This window comes from Pseudoliparis swirei, chromosome 12 (assembly GCF_029220125.1).
Source record: "Pseudoliparis swirei isolate HS2019 ecotype Mariana Trench chromosome 12, NWPU_hadal_v1, whole genome shotgun sequence".
NCBI classification, from domain to species: domain Eukaryota; kingdom Metazoa; phylum Chordata; class Actinopteri; order Perciformes; family Liparidae; genus Pseudoliparis; species Pseudoliparis swirei.
In genome coordinates this window covers 12,002,549-12,024,204 of record NC_079399.1, presented here as the reverse complement: position 1 = coordinate 12,024,204, position 21,656 = coordinate 12,002,549, and the positions used below count along the sequence as shown (strand labels likewise).

Genomic DNA, 21,656 nt, shown 5'->3' with positions numbered 1-21,656 from the left:
TTTAAAACACAATTACAATTGCACTCTACAAAATGAGAAATCAAAACAGCATATAAACATTAAGTTTGTAAAACATTTAAATCGTAAATGAATTACGGAAGAAAAGTTATTTTAAAAAAGTGATATTCTTAAGAAGCGAGGATGAACTGTTGTGCTACTGAAACGGATAATAACAGAAAGTGGAGGAAAGCAACACAAAAAAGAGATACATGCCGGAAAGCAAAAAATAAATAACAACGAAGAGGACAAAACAACAAAAAATGGAATTTCTATCAAGCCAATCCTTTCTCCGGAGTGAACGCTTCCACACACATTCCTGCATCCAATTCTACCCGTCTGGCTCACAGCTGATAAAAGAAACAAGCTTCCCTTTTATGCAAGGCCATCATTAGCCCAGTGGAAAACGCTGCGACTTGCGTAAGACGTGGGGAGTATCAAAGCCCCGGCTAGACTTCACATAACACTTCTGCAGAACACTAAAAAAGATCTGGCTCCTTTCGAAAAGGTTTGAAAGCATTGCGTCCGTTTTAGGCCGAGGAACGATGAGAGACGTGGGAAGTGTGCTGGAGACGTCACGGAGGAGATCGCACGCTCAACATTTAGTGGATTCACCAGAGGTTTTGAGCAAGGGGGAAAACACCTGTTTAATAAATAAACGTACATCTTATATATTGGGAATCTTTCTTATTTTGTGCAGGTCGTACCTGCAACCGAACCGCATGCTCATGTTTCCTCTTCATGTCGTTGATGTGCCAGGCCACTCTCTGCATGGTGTCTATGGCCTCCTGCACCACCTCGTAGGTCTCTGTGTCCTTCTCCATGCGGTTGGCTATCTCCTGCACGGACGACACATACACAATGCTGGGAGTCAGCACGTGCACAGGGGGGGGGCACTCATACAGGCAAGCCATGTGTGCGTTTTTTGCACACAAACACACACTAATGCAAAGTACATACACAGGAACATACATACTGAGCACCATATGTCTAAACATTGGGCTTCTCCAATGGAGATTGCCAGAGGGGGCGGAGTCAGGAAATGCTGCGATTCGACTGTGCACATCCATTTGTAAAAAACATTGGTGCGTGCCGGGCTGACGAGTGTGTGCCTGTGCTTGCATTTCTGTGGGCAAAGAGTAATTGTTTGCGTGTAAGTGTTTTCCGCTGCCGTTGGCAGACACACGTACGTGCAGCAGTAGGTGGTACTTGAGGATCCTCTGCACTGGCTTGAGTAGGTAGGAGCCCAGGGGCAGGGAGTGCCGCAGAGATTCCTGGCGCTCGCGGAAAAACTTGGCCAACGCCTTGTTCCTCATGCACTCCGTCAGCACAGCCACCGACCTGTGGAGGCAGAGTGCACCGAATCAATATCAGGGACGTGCAATAGACCTCAAATTGACACGATGACAAGCTAGAGTTGTAATGTATGTCACGACGGACAAGAAAAAAGAAGAAGAAAAGAAGAAGGAAATCATTTTTATCATGGCGTCTGAAGATTAAAAATGGTCCCATCTTTCTGCCTCCTGCTGAAATAATACCACATTTTCAAATCGAGTTCCTTCATGATATAACAATGAGACATTCACAAAGTTCATGCCTGTATTTCAAATGTTTTGACAAGTCTGCCATCAAGCAATACTCACATGTCCATATGTACATTGAAGCAGTTTTTGCTGTAATCTGTCCTCCTGTTCATACTGACCGTTAAAAGATCCTTTTCTAAGCATGATAACCTGATTATTGTGTAAAGACATGCATGAAAATTTATTTATTTTTTTACATTAAATGTTTAATACAAAGAACTGTGTTCCAATGTCAGGTATATTACATCAGATAAAACTCTATAAATATGGAGAAAAAATTAACACATTATACATTTTTTATTACAATTTGCTTGAAATTTCTTTATACCACTGACTGTTAACACATGGTCAACGGAAATGACTGTTTTGTCTTATTTTAGCCTCAGATCTCCCCATATGACATATTCTGCTCAAACAGCAGCACTATAACATTTACTGGTTACTGCAGCAAGTGGGCTGTGGAGAGAGCCCTTTCTCAAAGAAATGGAGGCTTTGTATGTGTGTGTGTGTGTGTGTGTGTGCGTGTGTGTGTGTGGAAAAAGACAAGTGAATGTCAGTTGTGAATTGCTAAAAACATTCTTTTTGTGTATTCTGTGTGTGCGCACGCACGTGCATGTCTAAATTCCAGTGAAGCGACACACAGGCCTCACATTGTTCTAGAGGAAACCCGACCTTAGAGCACAGCATGACCATAATACATCTGCAGCCTCTGCATATGTGTGTGTGTGTGTGTGTGTGTGTGTGTGTGTGTGTATGAGTGTCTCCTATGTGAGTGTGTCTGTCGTGTGTGACCCTGGTTGAGGTCACCAGCTGTGGTGTGGATGTGGGAGGAGGTCTATCTCAAACAGCTGACAATAGTCTGTTCAACCACACACACACACACACACACACACACACACACACACACACACTCTTCAATTAGTCATCATTAGCGTATAAATACATTCTTCACCCACGTGCCTCTCTGATCATACACTGTGAAAAGAAAAGAAACATAGCCAGAGGAGAAGGTGTGTTGGGATGGCGCAGTGTGTCTTGGCATGAAGAATAGCCTCACGTTTCACACACACACACACACACTATATACACACTGACACAAACAAACCATCATTCCTCCCATAGGACCACACTCACACACAAAAAACATTAACAGTGTTATAAGGTGACAACTATAATACTCCCTCTGTCAGTCTGAGCTGTAATGCTGTCAATAGCCAGCGAATAAAAGACTGGAGGAAATTGGGCATGAAAGGAGGGAGGGAGGGAGGGAGGGAGGGAGACCCCGAGGCACAACTGAAGGTAGACACTTTGACTCCTGCTGAAATGACTTCTATGGAACATGTCAGTTTATCAGGGAGGGTAGAAGGGTAAGGCATTGATGGAGAAACACAATGGAGCTACGTGAGACGCTGGGAAGACAGTGTGTGAGCTGAGATCAAGACGGGGGGCAAAACAAGAAGGTTGTGTGCGGTAGATGGTTGATAAGCAGACATGTCTTACCGTGGGTAGTTGGTGCAGTACTGAGTATAAATGTGGAATTCTTCACTCTGTAAAATACAACAGGACAAATTAGTTGATGCATTTGAATAACAGACTCAAGAGTTAAGTATGTTTGTCTCGTTGTAGTACGACTGTAGATGTGTCCGCGTCTCAATATTTAAAGGACCCACTATTTACATGGTCAAAAATACACTTTACATTTTGTTTAAGCCAACAAAGCTCTGGGGAAACTAATGGACTGGTGAGATTCTTTTGCAACTATTTCCAAGGTCCAAATGGAAACATGTCCTCTAGCGTCTTGTCAGGTCGGTCTGTCAAACCGTACTTCCTCTTTTAAGTGACAGGAAATAACCGAAGACTCAAGAGACTCCATATTCTAACGAGCTCACAGTCCCAATGCGAGCAGGAATGTTGACCATGTTCACCATCGTTATCGTTACGATGCTTTTGGGCTCAGGATTAATCACAATATAAAATGAATTAAAGGCCCGTAAAGTATGTTTGAAAGTGTTGCAACTTAAAAACTAATTATTTACTTTGTGGAGCTTTTATGGTTAAAGCACCTCAACCTGCCTGACCAGCTCAGATTAGTAAAATCAATATTCTCTTTTAAATCCCTTCTACACACACATTTATATATATATATATACAAACACATATATATATATATACACACATATATATATACACACACATATATATATACAGGACTGTCTCAGAAAATTAGAATATTGTGATAAAGTTCTTTATTTTCTGTAATGCAATTAAAAAAACAAAAATGTCATGCATTCTGGATTCATTACAAATCAACTGAAATATTGCAAGCCTTTTATTCTTTTAATATTGCTGATTATGGCTTACAGCTTAAGAAAACTCTAAAATCCTATCTCATAAAATTTTAATATTTCCTCAGACCAAGTTAAAAAAAAGATTTATAACAGCTGAGTGTTTGTCAAGGCTCAGGAAACCCTTGCAGGTGTTTCCAGTTAATTAGACAATTCAAGTGATTTGTTTAATACCCTACTAGTATACTTTTTCATGATATTCTAATATTTAGAGATAGGATATTTGAGTTTTCTTAAGCTGTAAGCCATAATCAGCAATAAATCAGAATAAAAGGCTTGCAATATTGCAGTTGATTTGTAATGAATCCAGAATGCATGACATTTTTGTTTTTTTAATTGCATTACAGAAAATAAAGAACTTCATCACAATATTCTAATTTTCTGAGACAGTCCTGTATACACACATATATATATATATATATATACACACACATATATATATATATATATGTGTTTAATTTGGCCAATGTGTGTCCTTATATATGTATATATGTGTAGTAGCAGCAGACAACATCAGGTCTACATTATTTATTTATTCTTGTTTAGTAACGCAGTTTAATTGCAGAATTATTTGAAACAACTTAAAGCCGACTTGATGTTCACAAAGCTCGATGACACAACCAATGCAGGAGTCTGCGAATACATCTTATTTGAACACATTGGATGACTGGAACGACAGCATTTCGTTTGCATTTGTGAAACTCGGCTCAAAATCATAAGTTATATAACGTATATGCGCCTTGTAATCAAACCAAACCAACCGACTGGTCGTAAACGACGCAGTGGTCCGGTACAGTTCTGATGACTGGCCCAGTTGTTTCATGTTTACGGCCCGACACACTCGGGGCCCTCAGACAAGGTCTTCCCTCTCCTCCGCTCACTGCTACTCATTGAAAGTCAACCCTGTGGCTTATGATTAGTCTGCGTTGTGGCCTTCGAGTCTCGCTTGATCCTGAGCGCTCTGATTATATATCCCCTCAGACTTCATCGCCGCCCCTTTAATTGAGACTTTCCCACCTCGCATGCCTCTCTGAACATCACAGACATCAGAGACAACGGGACTTCTCAAAGCTCGGAGCTCCTGCTCTGGAAAACAAACATGCTCTCCGTCTAGATATTGGCCACTCTGTCTGCTGACCGCTACGTCGTGTCTTCATTGATCTCTCTCATCATGTTCTCACGGAGGCCTGGGGATGAACCCCTTTTGATTATATAACGTGAGAGTAACTGAACTCTATTTGTATCCATAAACACTTCGGGGTCGCAGGATGCAGACGGCTCTCAGGAAGCGACATCACACACACACACATACACACACACACTGCATATACTGTGTGTGATTCTTAGGGTTCTTGCTGTAGGTAAATATACATTCCTATTCAAGCCACAGAAAACAATTCAAGGCACCTACACAAACCCAAACATTGCCTCCAACCCAAATATACTCAACGCTCACGCACACAAATGCACACAGACAGGCTGATGGTAGTTCGCCCGAGGTGCTCCGTGGGAACCGTCCTAAATTGAAGAGCCGAGCTCTCCTCCTCGTCTCCAGCAGTCTGCCGCCACAGACCAGGACTAAACACAACCAGATGTGCCAACATCGATTTCTAACAACACACACTCCTAATACACACTCATAATATCCCTCTGGACCATGGACACAAGACCACAAGATACATAAATGCTTCTATGAGTACAAATTTGTGCCGAGCGTGCACGTCTGCACACAGACTTTGTCATTAAAGCTGACATGTCAGCACACACTCTTTGAACCCATCCAGGAAAGCAGCAGACCCTGAAATAGCTCAGATCTGTAATATACTTCCCTTTTAGAAATATATACAAGCTCAGTTAAATCATATAATCATCATATCCAAATGCTGCATGTGAGAGTTTGGGTTCCCATACATGAGAAAACTAAAAATCTTTTTCCAGAGTATCAAGATACTAATTATATAGGGTGATTTTTATTTTTTGGAGTGGTGGCTACTAATCACTGCTCAGTGAAACAAGAAAAGGTGGAGTTGTATCACCACCCACTGATCCTTTTTAATGAGAAAGTCATACATCAGCAGTTATTGTTGAGTCGTCAAGACTGGACTGGTCGCAGTGAGTCATCGGCTCAGCAAGGAACACAACAGAATCACTGGAGGCGAGAGGGAAGAACATCTTCTTGTTCTCGTTGCAATAGTGTTCCCTGAGCTTCAGTCAGCATGTAGCAACCCATAACACACGTTAAAGGCTTACTCATCACATAGCGCAGTTGGGATTTAGTCAAATGGAAAGGAACATGAGGATAGATGGCCAATTATCTGAGAGGGAGGCGGAGACCTACAAGCAAGATCTGTCTCTTCTTCAAACACTGAGCTAAGTTGTGATTCTTGGCTGCTCAGACTAGAAAAGCATTAGCTGCCAGTGTGTGTGTGTGTGTGTGTGTGTGTGTGTCTGTCTGTGCATTTCAGAGCAGATAGTGAAAGATACATTTTGTGGTTTTACTGGGTCTTAGCAATCATGACTAACTGTCACAAAAATTAAAGAACTCTGGTTACTGATCCGGTGACAACCCTTTCAACAGAAGTCAGTGTGTGAAAAGATGAAGTAACACACACACACAAACTTTTGGATATTTAAGCATGAATACATTGGTTCATGAGAAGGTTTAGATTGTATTTGATGATTTTCCTCAGAAGATGAATTTTGTCTATTTGTAGTATAATTGCAGATGTCTCCATTTCCCAATATTATAATGACCTAATATTTCCAAGGTCAAAGATGCACTTTAAATCTCTTTTAAGTAAAGAAGGACACACTTGGTCAAAACATCTCAAATTGTATTTGCTGAGGCTCCAGAGCAACTAACGAACCTTGTGGTAAGAAGATCTTTCTGATTTCAATGGAAACATGTCTTTGCAAAGTAAACTTTGGGTTGTGTACTCCTGGTGTAATCTCAGTTTTAACGAGTATTTGACCAACTCAAATGAAGTATTTTGGGGTTAAATCCTGGCTGGCATACATGCATCAGATTAAACCTGCATACGGTAGCTGAACTGTATTGATGCATATTAACATTAACAGGAGGCACGTGTGTTGGCAGGACGTGGAGCAGCAAGTTATGAGTGCTACCAGTAAAAATGAGGGATACATTTAATGGTTTTAATGGACACCTGCAGTGCGTGTACGAGTCTCATGAGAGGAACGGCTCCCGGCAGGATGTGATTAGGCCTTTCAGCTGGCTTTTGACCCCTGGCTATAGGAAGCTATATACTGTTTATTAGAATAAACGTACTGGTACAGAATAAGAAGTCCAGATATGTCATCCGTATTATAGATTAGAGGATTATCTGAGATCAGTCCATCACTCAGTTACAATAATCAGTCGGTAACAAGATGGCATCATGCTGGTTTGTTGATGGATCTCAGCTAATTATTCAGCGTGGTGCTGTGGGCTGCTACACAACTGCTCCCTCTAAACAACAGCTGCTGTATTTAGGGAGCCGGTGATGCTGACTGCGACTGGTTTCTTTATATATGGTCAGACAGTTGCTCTGCGGTATCGGGTGTAATTGCAGTCCGGTAGGGATAGAATGTAAAGTGTAAAAGAGGAAGTGCTGGAATGCAGCACATTGTCATGGGACATAATCAGGCAATCATTTTTCTTTTTTGGGGCATGGGGGGGGGGGGGGTTGATGAGTGGAATAAAAGCTGAAACACCCAAACAGAGGCACCAGTGATAGTTTGACAAGAGTTGCTGAGTCTATGTTTTCTAGATGAATAACTGCTATTATTCCCCTCCTGTATAAAAAAAAAACCAGAAAAGAGAAAAGGTGATTATATATTTGGACAGCCTTTCAAATTCCTCTGGAGTTGTCCTTCCTCCCGGACCTCCTGCTGCACTTAAACTTCACATTCCAACAACCAAAAATAATGATACTGGCCTCAATAAAGTTAGTGCTTCATGCAGCGTCTCCTACCGTTTTTTGTCGACTTATTACATTACATTTAATTTAGCTGAGGCTTTTATCCAAAGCGACTTACAATCATGTTACATTCCTACACCGTAGACACAGCTACAGGGAGCAACTCAGGGTTAAGTGTCTTGCTCAAGGACACACTGACTAGGTCAGGGATTAAACCACCAACCCCCTGATTGAAAGACGTACCTGCTAACCACTGACCCACAGTCGCCACTTACTAAAGTGCATGGCCTGTTTCCCATTTTCTGTCCTGTGTATGTTTATGTCTAAACCAGCTGTTTGGACAAGTCCCAACAAGAGGAGGAGGAGTGTAGACCGGAGAATAATTCAGAAATACAACAATGTCAAAATACTCCATTGCAAGTAAAAGACACACATTTAAACGCCTACTTGAGTAATAGCATCGACGACAAAAAAACATCGGCAGGGAGGCGACCATCTTTACCTTGGATACGAAGCACTCTGCGATGGCGACAGGGTCGGCGTTGCACTTCTCAAGATCATGAAGAAGATCCCTGAAACAATCAAAGAGCTCATAGAAATCAGTATTGGATGTGAAAGATCTGCACACACAAATTCCTGCGTCATATATATATATATATATATTATTTCTATATAATAAATGTCAGGAGAGAAGTATATATATATATATATATATACTTCTCTCCTGACATTTATTGTTCCAGGTACGTTTTTCAGGGGCAAAAGTCAGAGACAGAAATGAGGTCTTCGGGCACTTGGCTCTGAACAAACTTCCATGAATTCAATCAGGCAGCTCCTGTGTGTAGTGCATGTGTGTGTGTGTGTGTGCGTGTGTAACTGCACACTGTTGGGAGTTATTGTTTCGTGGCTGAAGCATGAGGTTATTGCGACCGCTTTAACCTGCTTTTATGTTTCCTTTTAACTGAGCAGTTTGTCTGCGCATGACCGCTGAGAAATGCACAAGTGGGAAGAATAAGTGAGCTTGTTTGAGACCACCATGGCTGGAGCTCAACTCGCCACCTCGGTTTAGACCGGTGGCGACACACACACACACACACACAGACACCTGGAATCAACAATGCAACTTCCCAGAAAGGAACAGGTGGCTCAGCCAGTTCCTCAGCAGCACATTGCCTGTTGAGCCTGAGAGACAAAAGGCTGTCTGTTCCTGTAGTCAGAGCTGATTTTAGTCTCCATCAAACTGAAGGTTAAGATCAATGTTGTTCAAAAAACATTTACTGAGCACATTGATACTGCTTTGTCAGTTGAAGTCCTATAAAGTATAAATTACTGAAGCTATGTGGCAATGTGTGGTCTGTCTGTTGCTATCCTGTTTATTTTGTATTGTTCGAGAATTTAAAGAAACGGTTCAAACTTGAGAATTTTACTTTTTCTTTTCAAAATGGCCGAGATCTTTCTGGAAGATACATATTATCTAGTGCAAATTAAATGGAAGTGCCTACAAATCATGGAATGAGGAATACGTCAGGGCAGACCGTGATTAAAAGGTAATTAAGCCCAATAGAAATGTAATAAAAACAGTATCTGTAACCCAGACTCAACCAGCACTACAACACCTCGTCAGCATAGGGCTCTTTCCCATCTTTCCCATTCAGTCCACTGCGATGGGAACGCCGCATTAGGCCTCAAGTCTCCCGCTCTGTGAGTCCGTTGTACCTGTTGAAGTGGTAGATGTCCTGGATGTTGCCGAAGAGGGAACCTTTATCCTCAGAGCTCAAGGCCAGCCGAGACTGATTACTAATACACTCCAAGTAGTCCTGTGGAGAGAAAGAGAAATCGTCAAGTGGGAACTTTACGGCTGACGTTTTGATTCCTGCATACGCACACATTTAGTTTTAGCAGACCCCTCCCACAGGAACTCCTCCAGCCTTCACCTCAGTAGCTTTCAAAGTGTGTTGGCGCACTTGATCCTACTTTGCACCACTTTGGTTGGATAGCCTCTGTTCCAATTTCCCATAATTACGCTGTGTGAGTTATCTGAATGTTATAGTACGAATAGTTACTCTTTACTGATTGCTGAAACAGATGGTTTTATAATGCTGGTCTTAAGAGAGGCTTAATTGTTCTTATTCTTGTGTCTCAGGAGAATCTGCAAACTCATGTGTTATTTGCAGATGATTAGTTATTGTGATTTGGTGTGGTGACAACGGACTTGCGTGTCTCAGGCCCAGCGACAAACTAATGTGAACTTCAATTATGTATCAATTAATCAAGTTCACTCAATCCTCCAGCTGTGATACGTTGCTTCCAGAGCTGAAGGAAACATTCAAATGTAGATTTTTTATTAACTAATTTTTTAACTTCACTCCATTTGTCTGAGCATTTATACTTATACTCTGCATTGTTTAGGTTACATTACCTAGCAATGTATATTGTTTTTATTGGAATTAAAACTCATCCTCGTCATACCTGTTGTTATATTTTCTTTCATTTTTAAGCAAGAGAGACATAACACATATTCTAGTTATGCTTTTGGAAAAGAAACCCAGGTGTATTGTAGATAACGACAGGCCATTTGTGTAAAGTCCTGCCTGATCCATGTGTTGTTGTTTAGTGCAAACAGCTGGACACAGAAACAACACAGGTCATCTGGTTTAGTGAAAATGAAAACCAGGGGAGGACGAGTGCTGCGAAACAGCAGGTTCAACATGGCGGGTGCTGAACAACCGGTATCAGCCAATTCAACAGGATTTCTCTTCTCACTGCCTCCATCACTGCCGCTAGAGGAGTGCTTATTAAACACCAGCCTCAGGTCTCAGTCTGTCCTGCAGAAAGAAAGTGAGAGGTGGGGAGAAAAGGACGGACAGACCCGTAGCCAGAAGCAGAGGATTGTTTCTGGCGTGCGGGCGGCATCAAGATTTGACACGACGTTGAGAAAACAAGCGTCTTTGAGTACTATGAAAAGCGCTATAGAAATTGTATGTATTATTATTATTATTATTAAAATAACATCTACTGCTGCCGGCTGGAAGTCATTGCGTTGCACTTCATTCCTTCCAAATGAAATGAAATTGTTAATTATTGCGTTGCTGTACCATAAAAACAGCATTGCACAGACATCCACAGAAATGATCTCAATGCGGCTGTATTTATACTTCAAACCAGGAGCAGGTGTGGATAGAGCTTGAGGAGGAGGAGGAGGAGGAGGAGGAGGAGGAAGAATCCAGTACAGTAACCACAGTCTGTCACTGGGCAGGACAGACATTACCACACTGAGTAAAGTACCAGGCTGCCCTGAACGCACACCCACACTGAACATTTCAGCACATGCAACACTTGTGTGTTTGCAAGAGACCAAAGAGGAGAGAGAGAAAGAGAGAGAGAGACAGAGAGAGAGACAGAGAGAGAAAGAGAGAGAGACTCTCCCTGCTCGCCCCCATGTCAGTTTGCCTAGTCTCCAGTCTGCTCTGGTGGTTTCTGCTCCTGGTCGTTTATGTATTTAGCCATCATACTGATTATTTCTATACCAGCTGAGCCTGAGCAGTCCATCACATGCGTTTGGTTCGGTAAACACAGGGCTGTAAAAAGAGAAAGAGACAAAATGATCTCAGGTAAAACAAAAACAAGGACTGGCGATATGACAGATGAAAGCCATCTTGGATGTTTCTGGTCTGAAGGTAAAATAAGAGCTTTAGGCCAATATTTGGGTTTTAAGGATTCAATGTTTAATGTCGGTGTTCTTTCGGTAGTCAACAAACAAACATAAAGTACCTCACACTTAAACTTGGAAAACAATATTAATTCTAATAATTTTCTGGAGGTTTTAATTGCTGGGGTCATATTGACCTCAAGGGTAAAATATGTCAGTAAATATAAAGGTAACAGGAGGGTGAAACATTGAATCGGGTCAAATTGACCCGAAGGCAACAGGAGGGTTAAGTAACAGAATAAGGCTAACGGGCGTGTTGGAGGTAATGTGTGTGTGTGTGTCTGTGTGTCTGTGTGTGTGTGTGTGTGTGGGGGGGTCACGTCAAAGGGTCATGTTTAGAATTGTTGACTATTGGAGGTAATGTGATGCTTTATTAGCTACGGGGTCACACATCTGACTTGGCCTGACCTGTTCAATCATCACACTCAGCCAAAGCCTAACTGAGCTCAACAATGGGCAGCATTCTCACACACACACACACACACACACGCACGCACACGCACACGCATACTTGCACCAGACATAACATGTACAAACTTGATGTTTTCTTGTGTTAACAATTAACCTTTACCTCAAGTACACACTCTTTTCATCCACACCAAGTCCTTCCCTTTTTAAGAAGGAGGACATTCCTCAAGACAATGCGGAGGGTAAACATCCAAATCTCATTAATTTCAATGTGAGGTTCCCTTAGGTCATACTGTATTTCCACATTTCTGGTCAGCTTCAAATGGCCTGATGATGCGTTAAGGGGACAAGAGATGATGAAGAGGAGGGTGGAAATATATATCAGAGCTTTGTCTTTGAGGTTGTTTGTGGATGACGGTTTGGCCTCATTACACACAGTGATCGAGCCGAGGAAGGGTAATCACGCAGAACCAACTAACACCCAAACAATGTACACACACACACACAGAAAAGAGCAGTGGCCCCGAGACACACAACACACTGCAACTAAAGGAAAGACACACAAGTAGACAAAACAAAAGCAGAAGAAGAAAAACAGCCTCACCACAGAGATAAACGCTGCAAAGTCAAAACCAAATACAAAAAGTTTCAAATCGCACTGAACACAACAGGAACTGGTTACAAAACAATGGGACACTAAATATGGCAAAATGTAGTATTTTTAGTGTGTCCAGGAAACGTTTCCATTGTGTTCGGAGCGACTTGCAGCATTTCTGTATCTGGTTGATTTTCCCGTCTTTCCTTGTTGTGTTTTCCGTGTTTGCGACATGTTTCTGTATTTGGTTCAGACTGTCGTCTTTCTGCATGTGTTTTCTTACGTTGCAGGTCGTTGAGCTTTCACGGTCACCGTGGAAACATTCATAATTGCACCAACCGAAAAAGCGAGTGATACATACATGTAGAATTTAAATACAACCACATATTTAACACATATAGGCCGGCCGAAAGAGAGAGAGAGAGAGAGAGAGAGAGAGAGCGAGCGAGCGTGCGTGCGTGCGTGCGTGCGTGCGTGCGTTCGTGCGTGCGTGCGTGTGTGTGTGTGTCGCTGACAGATGATCCACAGGTGAGCCCTTGGGAGTCTGGGTAAATATTTGTGTTGAGGCTGTCACACCCTCCTCTACTGCAGGAAGCAGCATGGGAAAATGGGATTACTGAAACGGGGGTTGCAGCATTAGCTCATGTAGGATGGAGCTGATAATAGATGGAAGAATGCTGTTATCATCAGTCTGTGTAAACTGTCATGTTAAAAGCAGTAATAGATACAATTTTTGCATCCATCCTCTGTGCACTCACTGGAACTGTCATTAAAGGAGTGTGAAACGGCTAAATGCACACGTCTTGTTCGAAAGTCCTGGTGAAGAATTATCTGTCTTGCCATGTGAGTGAGGTCTTTCAGGGCCGGGTGGTCCGCTTCTAGAGTGGCAATAGGTGGTCTGCAAGGCAGAGGCAGCAAAGGGATATTAAGTACAGCTCCTAAGCTTGGTTCAGTGTTTTCTTAACCTACTTTGGACACTGTTATCTCAGAGCTAAGTCCCTCCACATACCTTCCTCTATCTCTAACCCCTTTCCTTCACCTGCCAGTCCTGAAGAGGGGAGGAAAGGAGGAGCAGGAGAGGCTGGGACATCGATCAGGGGTGAAAGGCAAAACCCTCAAAAAACAAACATTATTTATCCCCTCGCTGGGGAAAATGAGTTTCCTGATTTCTTTTGACAACATTTTAACCCAAAATAACACACACACACACACTCACATGCACACACACACTCACAAACTCCAACACATACATGCTCATAAACACACACACAATACCGCAATTGCCACACAAACAGTCCTTTTACACCACAATCAATCAAAATCAAGCTGCAGAACATAAACGCAAAACACACGTCATGTGTGTGCGCCACACACACACACACACACACACACACACACACACACACACACACACACACACACACACACACACACACACACACACACACACACACACACACACACACACACACACACACACACACACACACACAATGGATTTGAAGTTTCCGAGACAACCAAAAAGAGCTGCGCATGGAGACAAAGAGAAAGGAGAGCAACCTTTGATACAAACCACTGCACCCAATCCTCAACAAAGCCACTGAAGCCCTGACTAGAGGCAATGTGTATCCTCGCAGTTCAAAGACAAGCAGACAAAAAAGAGTGTATTTATTTGAGTGTGTGCATACAGTATTGTCGGTGTGTTAAAATAGTCGAAAGTTTTTTGAATGTGTGCCTTTGCCGGCAGCACAAAAGGAAATGGTGTTGTGTAACTGGACCAAACCCATCCTGCAAGCGCAGGTGACCTTATTGTTCCTAGCAGGCAACGAGTGTGTGAGGAAAACCACGAAGACCGAAGGGATGCGTGTTCTCTGGTGATTTAAAGCCCCGTATTTCTCCTTGTGTTCCACTGCTTGGGCCTCAACCGGGTGAGCGGGAAACGTTTTAAAGTTGGGACCTTCAGAAGACTTAAAACCGTATGCTCCCTTTTCAGTTCATGCCTCTGTTTATTGAATCAGGACTGAAGTTTCCAAACTGGGGCCCCTCGTCAAGTCTCAGTTTAGATGTTGTATGGCTATCTGGCTCTGATATTTACTTCTACTTCTTTGAGATTTTTTTCCCTTTGAACTTCATGATGTTGTCTCTTCAGGCCTCTAGTCATCGAAATCATGCCGATAAAACAAGGGATACAATTTGGATTATTTCTCATTAAATAAGTTAAATTCACACACACGTCACAATGAAGACACCTTTGTTCAAGGCCTCACTTTGATGTCCTACACCTTTAAATTCCTGCCTATATGTCCAATATTTCTGCACCCAATGTCTTACACAGCTTGTGTTTAATTATCATGTTCTTGTGGTCGAGGGTTCCTCACCTCTACAATGCTGCGCAGGTCCTGGACATATGTTCTCTCCGTGTCCAGTATCTCCTGCACCACCCGGTCCACATACGTCCTGGGTCCCTGCACCGGACCAGTCCGTTCCCCTGGTCCATCTGGACCAACTTCAGGCTCTGAATGTTCTGTCAGAGTCTGTCCACCGCTCTGCCTCCCTGTGTCCACTCGTCCGTCGTTGCCGTCATCTTCCTCCTGGCATCCCAGCTGCCGGGTGGGGACCAGTTCCAACCGAATCGCCCCGGAGTCCCGGTCCGGGTTCACCGGGCTGCAGTGAGGGGCGGGGACGAGGGTGGAGCGGCTGCCCAGCGAGCAGTGGCTGTCCCGGGAGGATGCTGAGGAAGAGGTGGAGCTGTAGCTGATCGGCCTTTCGGCGCTGTCGGGAGAGGAGTCCATGCTGAGGGCGGAGCAGTAGCGCGAGGAGGTGTAGCGGAAGGCCGGGTTACGCAGGCAGCGGGCCGGGAAGTCAACGGAGCTCAGGACTGAGCCGGAGTCCGGGACTTCAGGAAGAGGAGGCAACGCATCAGGCAGGTAGTTGTAATCGTCTAGAGAGGGGGGAAAAAAGAGGAGAAAAGAAATTCTCGTTCATCAAATTGATTTCAAATATGTCAACAGTGTTTTGAATGTTAGATCTTAGTTCATGCGCGCTTATTTATATATTTTTCCACGCTAACATTTTCTCCTGTCGTGAGTCCCAGCAAAGGTTGGACACAATCAAAGTGGAATGCCTTGCAAGCATCGAGATCGCCATGAGCCTTATTGGGATACCATTACAACCTTCCAAAATGTCTAAATCCCGGCTCAATGCTGCACGAACGGCTGGAGTCGGTCGTGGTTTTTAATATAGCTTCACACTGGATTTCCTGGTTTCCGTTTCCTCTTCTGTCAGTATAACCTGGAGCAACACGCCCCACACCAACGCAGCCCCTTGAGATGCTGTGCTATTGTTGGTTTGAATGTCCCCTAAACAATGACTCTGGTGATTAACAAACACACTTTTATGCTATTAAGCTCAATGCTCGTCATCTGACACACATATTAAATAACCTGAGTTAAAATAAGTACTTTAGGTGAAGAGTAAAATGTATTTTTTCACAGTATCTCTCAAAATGAATGTCCTAATAATTTAATGCTGCTGTAAAATCACACACAGCAGCGCTGTTAAAATTATAATCAAATTCACACATTCAACAGGTAATAACATTGTATTTATTTTTCCCAAAGCTAAGTGCAAAAGGGACTCACTGTGTACCACTTCTGACCGTCACAACACCACTCTCATATCCCTACAGTGTCGTTGTGTTTAGCATCCAGTCCCTGACATTCCAGCCGACCACAGTCTGACTGACCACCCTCCATACGACGACCACGAGCCCTCCCAGAGTTGTCCTCAGTTCCACTCAAAGACACTTCTGATTGCTAATGCATTTGTGCGAGCAGTAACTCTATGCGTGTGTGTGTGTGTGTGTGTGTGAGCATTTTTGCAGCAAGATTGGAAAAAAATGGAGTTTAATGACACGATTAGGAGTGTAATGCTGAGAACACTCCACCGAGGCAATGAATGAAAGTCCTATTCCGATGGAGGCGAGACGAGGTTGTGTGTAACTACAGAGGGCTATGAGGCGTCAGGCTGGTGCCAAACTGGCTCAAAACCTCGTGTCCGCCAAGAGATCCGTTAAGATATGATTACCGGCTCCCGAGGCCCCACAGCTAAGGCCAGCTGAAGTGAAACCACACATGCAGCGTATCGGGCGGATGCCTTCCAAGTTTCCCCTCAACGTTTTCCAGGCTTTGACGAGAAGACCAGGGAGCAGATAAACGGAGCGGACAGGCGAGGGAAGGACGGCATGAGAGGACCTCATACCGGCTGTGTGGGAGTTTGACACCAACCAGTCGTTATCATCAAAGCTTGCTATCGTGGTGTTGTGGCAACATTGAGATCCGGCACAATATAGGACCGTGTCGCTCTCTCGCTGCCAGCGACCCGGCTGAGGCTAAACCTGTCTCACTTCAAAGCATCGAAGATCACAGATTGAAAACATGAAACGTGAAACTGAGAACAAGCTCAAAGAATCCCGCTCTCACCTTTCAAATAGGCACCTTGGAGGTCTTTTGCCATGGCGACACCTCTTTTGAAATCTCTCGAGCAGCAGGCGTGCCGGTTTGACTGGTCTGTGATGGAGCGATCACGGGTTTGATTCTGTCAACCTCGACTGTACTGGTGCCGACTTAAAAGAGTGAACCTGCATCGTCCTGCTCGAGCCGGGCCCGCGGGGATCAAATCTACACATTCCCGGCTACTCGTTCCTCTACAAGCTCAAACCGTTTGACTTATATTCATCACCCTACAAATGTGTCAGCATATTTACACATGCAGCACAATTGCCATTCACTTGGAGTTGTGATTATTACCACTTGTTGACTGTTAAATATCTTAAAAGCTAGGTTATTTGTTTTCTTACTAAGATTTAGATCAGAAGTTTGATACCACTCTGTTAACTACCTAATCACAGATCTGTTTACTCTCAAAAAGAGAATAATATATTATCCGAACTTGAAGTATAATGTTAATTCTCTTTTTACCTTCATTTTTTTTGTTAGCACTGAATGCTCCACTTTCTTCACCAGCTAATTGCTACTTGTTTTGTATCTGGCTGCTGTTGATGCTGGCAGGTGGCACATGGTTTATCCATTGTATTGATTAGTATCGATTAGTGCTGCGGTCACACATAGCAGTCGCAGTTCACTGAACCCTTACATGCATATCACAAGAATACAAAATGAATGACATTTCTGCTTACATAGTTTCTCAGAAGGATTTAAAGCGCTGAATCATTGTGTACATGTTGCTCCACTGCGATGCCAAGGAAAGCAGGAAGGAACTGGAGCATTCAAAAACTGAAGAGCCACGACGTTTGTTTTTACGGAGACAAGTTTGGAGCTGATTCACCGGCCATGTTTGTGTCTATCCATCCAAATGTTTGCACTCCGATTCCTGACCCACTTTTTTAACAATTACAGATCAGAAGGGAGGAGGAATCTGGTGGCTGAAAACAGCAGACTCACACAAACCGACAGCCTTGTTTTTTGGATAAGCAACATACTGCTTTGAAGTTAGCGTACACAATGCACAAAGGCCCTTATTATATTACATACCATGACATTAATGGGTAACTTGCCATTTGCATTGCCCTTTGACAAATCTATAATATATCCTTCCTTATCACAGTAAGTGATATATGTACATCTATACTATGTGTGTGTGTGTGTGTGTGTGTGTGTATCACACAAAATGCATTCAGTTTATCACACCAAAGATAACACTAACTGAGCTAATAACTTAATGGTTCAACACCATCAATTAAGGCTAGATATGAGTGGGCAGATTGTGCACACACACACACACACACACACACATCCGCACACAAACACACACACACACACACACACAGCAAATACAGGGAAACCATGTTTCCGTCTGCCATGAAACCCAAACACCTCAAAGGGAGATTGCTCCATCGTGTGTTTGCCCAGCCCCTCCTTCCCACCTTCCAGCTTCATGTTTGGGGCACACCCTGGCCGTCTCCTGGGTGAACTGGCTCTTGTACACACATAGACAACTAGTACCCCCACCCCTCTTCTCAACACACACACACACACAGACAGACAGAGAGCAAAGATGTCCGAGCTTCAGTTACCTTCTGTCCAGATTATGTTCAACCTGATCCTTGTAAATGATTTCTAATGATGCTCCTTAGCATGCAGGTTGGGACTGTTTATCCCCTGTGTGTGTGTGTGTGTGTGTGTGTTTATGTGCTGTGCACATTAGGATTAGTATAGTGTGTAAGGGCTCTGTAACCCGCCATACGAGCGAGAGAGAGAGAGAGAGAGAGAGAGAGAGAGAGAGAGAGCAACCTGGCTTCAATCTCTGGCTTTCATTTAACATGAAAAAGACAAAGAGCTGGGACGCTTTATTATTCACTCTGGTTTAATAAGTTGAAAATCCGTCCTATCTGGAAGGCAAACGGCGAGAACCACGAGGAGTCAGACTGAAGACTAGGCAGACAAGTACCCAGCGGGTACAGAACACTGGCAATACACTGCGAGACACATGTGGTGTCTTTGCTCTAAACACAACTCTTGTCATTCATTTTTTGATTAACAAATACCTGTCATTTAAATGCATGTGTGCTTATCTTGATGAGCAAGAATGAGGGGAAAAATGGATTTAAAATACTGTAAATTTAAGAATTTGGGTGAAACTAAGATCTTTAAAGTACCCTCGGACGTACAGATGTTGAAACCTCAAACACTTTTACATACTCTGACACGTATTCAGCAGTTCATCTGGATTACATCGAAATGCTTAGAATACCAGAAGTATTTTCCGAGGAGAAGACAACTTAATGTAGTGAATTACTTCACATTCAAAGTGTAAGATTGAAAATTCGCGTTAGCTGTTCTGGACATGTTGGTCCTACCACATCATCTTCTTCAGCAGAATGGCAGCAGAGAGAAGTTTCACAGTGTTCGTGGAAACATTAATGTTTAAATCTCACTCCACCAAATGGACTTTGTGGTGAAATCTTAAGGGTGTTTTTGTATAATTTACCTCATCTTCACATTCTCCTTCAATAATAAAAGAAATTCAACTTCCCAAAATTCTGTCATCAGTTACTAATGACAATGCAAATTTAGCTAAGAATGAATCAACGCGATCAAATGGCCATCTGCACAGTGTGTCTGTTCATTCACACATGTGCTTGTATATGACCCACAATGCTGCAGTCACTCCCATGCAGTCCAGCCAGGTGTAATGACTCACGCTACACTTAAATCGTCCACTTCAGTCGAGCTCTTTATGGTCACCTGAAGTGCTCTTTAAGCTGCAGTGGTCAGCAAACAGCCGTCAGCTGATGATCAGAGTAGCTCAGACAACCCTGACAGTGTTTTGTAATGGGAATGTGAACATTTAAACCACAAACAAGAAATATTTTAAACTAATTATGCAGATGGTTGCATTTTTGGAATGCGTGGTCTCCCTTGTAGAAAACTGACAATGTGCATTATTCTGGTTCCAGCAACAAAGACGACACACGACTTTAAAGGCGTTATCCCTCAGCAATAAAACACAACCGTGGAAAATCAAAGAGGGTATTTCAACATGAAAGGGTTCTAACTTTGGAAAATACTCAGTTGGTTTGGCTACCTCTAAAGGCTCACATTAGATTGAGCTGAACTTTGGAAGGCATGGTGGCGGGAGGACTTTCGTGCAAGAGAGGGAGTGGTTCAGGGTCAGTTTGGAGAGAAGCAGTGATTATAGTGACCAATGAACGAGCCGATACGCTGTAGATTACGCCACATTGACCCTGGACTTCTACTTACGCTCCATTGGTGGTCTGCGTTTAGGTGTCCACAGTCCAAGCAATCATAAATGTTGGGCTGCATTGAGACCGTCAGTCTGCGCTGAAATTTACATAAAGCAATGCAGATGTCTTCTTCTTTTTTTTTGCATTATCCAAACAGATTATGCTATCATGTCAGTCTGTGAAAGACGGTCATCTTTACCCTTCTGTTTAACTCTAAATCTCTCTTGCTTCCATTTGCTCACTCTTTCCTTTTTCATTAATATTAGTTACATCCAGCCTCTCTATCTTTATTCTTGCCTTCTTTGTCCCAGCCTGCCATTCTTTTGTTCCCTCATCCTATTTTCTTCCTCAGAATATGTTTTAGCAGGTCATAAAATAACTCAAGGTTTGCTGTGTGAGCTCCACGAGACATTCCAATGGGCTCAAGCCATGCCAAGCATATATTTAAACATATACGTAAAAATACACTTTGACCTGAATGTATACGTTTACACAGGAGACCACCCGGTGTCATATTTGCAATTAGAGCACATCTAAGGCGTTGTATCTCACTAGACTTTAAACTTTCTGGGATAATTGAAAACCTTTAAATGCAAGATTGTGTGGATGTATTTGAATTAAATTGCATGAAGGAAAAACATTTTTTTAATTTTTCTGAAAAATAGAAGATCCATTAGAAAAATACAATTAATTGACGATAAAAAGAACACAAAGCCTTTTAATGTCCAACGGAAGCAGACAATTAGGTGTCATGAGGGTATGAGGAAGACATTGAATACAACATTCACAGCCGTTTAATCCACCTTCAACTGTTGCCCACTGAGCAGCACAACTACTAAAATAGTTGAAATAAAACAGCTGCAATATTTATCTAAAAAATGACCAAAATGTGAGGAAAAAGCCTGAAGCTTTCGTCCCAGACAGACTTGACCACACACTTCGTACAGCTCATGGATCCTTTAATTAGTTTGTCTGTGTGTGTTCTTGTTTACGCTGCAAAGGCCGGCCAGATGGCAAGTTAGTTCAATTCCATGCAGCCTATTGCTGACTTTACAAGATGGATAGTTGATAGTAGTTTTTATTCAAGTATAAGTTTGAAGCAAAAAGCTTCTCATTGGGTTATAGTCCAGTGGTTGTTGTCTTCACTTCGGCAACATCTTGGGAACACTAACTGCGATTTAAGAAGACAACGTAATGGAGAAACATGGTGGGTGGAGGACATGTGTGAGTCTGAGAGAGTGAGAAAGGAGGAGGAGAGGACCTGAAGGAATGAAAGTAGGAAGAGGAGATGAGAAAGGTCAGAAGGTCACCCACTCACCACCCACTCCCTTGTT

The 21,656-nt window shown here is 42.8% G+C and overlaps 1 protein-coding gene across 2 annotated transcripts in view; it reads right to left on the bottom strand.

Annotated features, from left to right (window-relative positions):
- Nucleotides 1-21,656, bottom strand: part of LOC130202756 (pleckstrin homology domain-containing family G member 1) — a 39,462-nt gene that overhangs the window by 7,497 nt on the left and 10,309 nt on the right. For both annotated transcript variants that reach the window (XM_056428498.1, XM_056428497.1), the window contains exons 2-7: nucleotides 14,936-15,498; nucleotides 9,562-9,662; nucleotides 8,348-8,417; nucleotides 3,081-3,127; nucleotides 1,188-1,338; nucleotides 705-836 (exon numbers count right to left, since the gene is read on the bottom strand). In XM_056428498.1, the coding sequence (XP_056284473.1) occupies nucleotides 705-836; nucleotides 1,188-1,338; nucleotides 3,081-3,127; nucleotides 8,348-8,417; nucleotides 9,562-9,662; nucleotides 14,936-15,349 (915 nt within the window). In that variant the 5' untranslated portion in view covers nucleotides 15,350-15,498. The remainder of the gene's footprint in view (nucleotides 1-704; nucleotides 837-1,187; nucleotides 1,339-3,080; nucleotides 3,128-8,347; nucleotides 8,418-9,561; nucleotides 9,663-14,935; nucleotides 15,499-21,656) is intronic.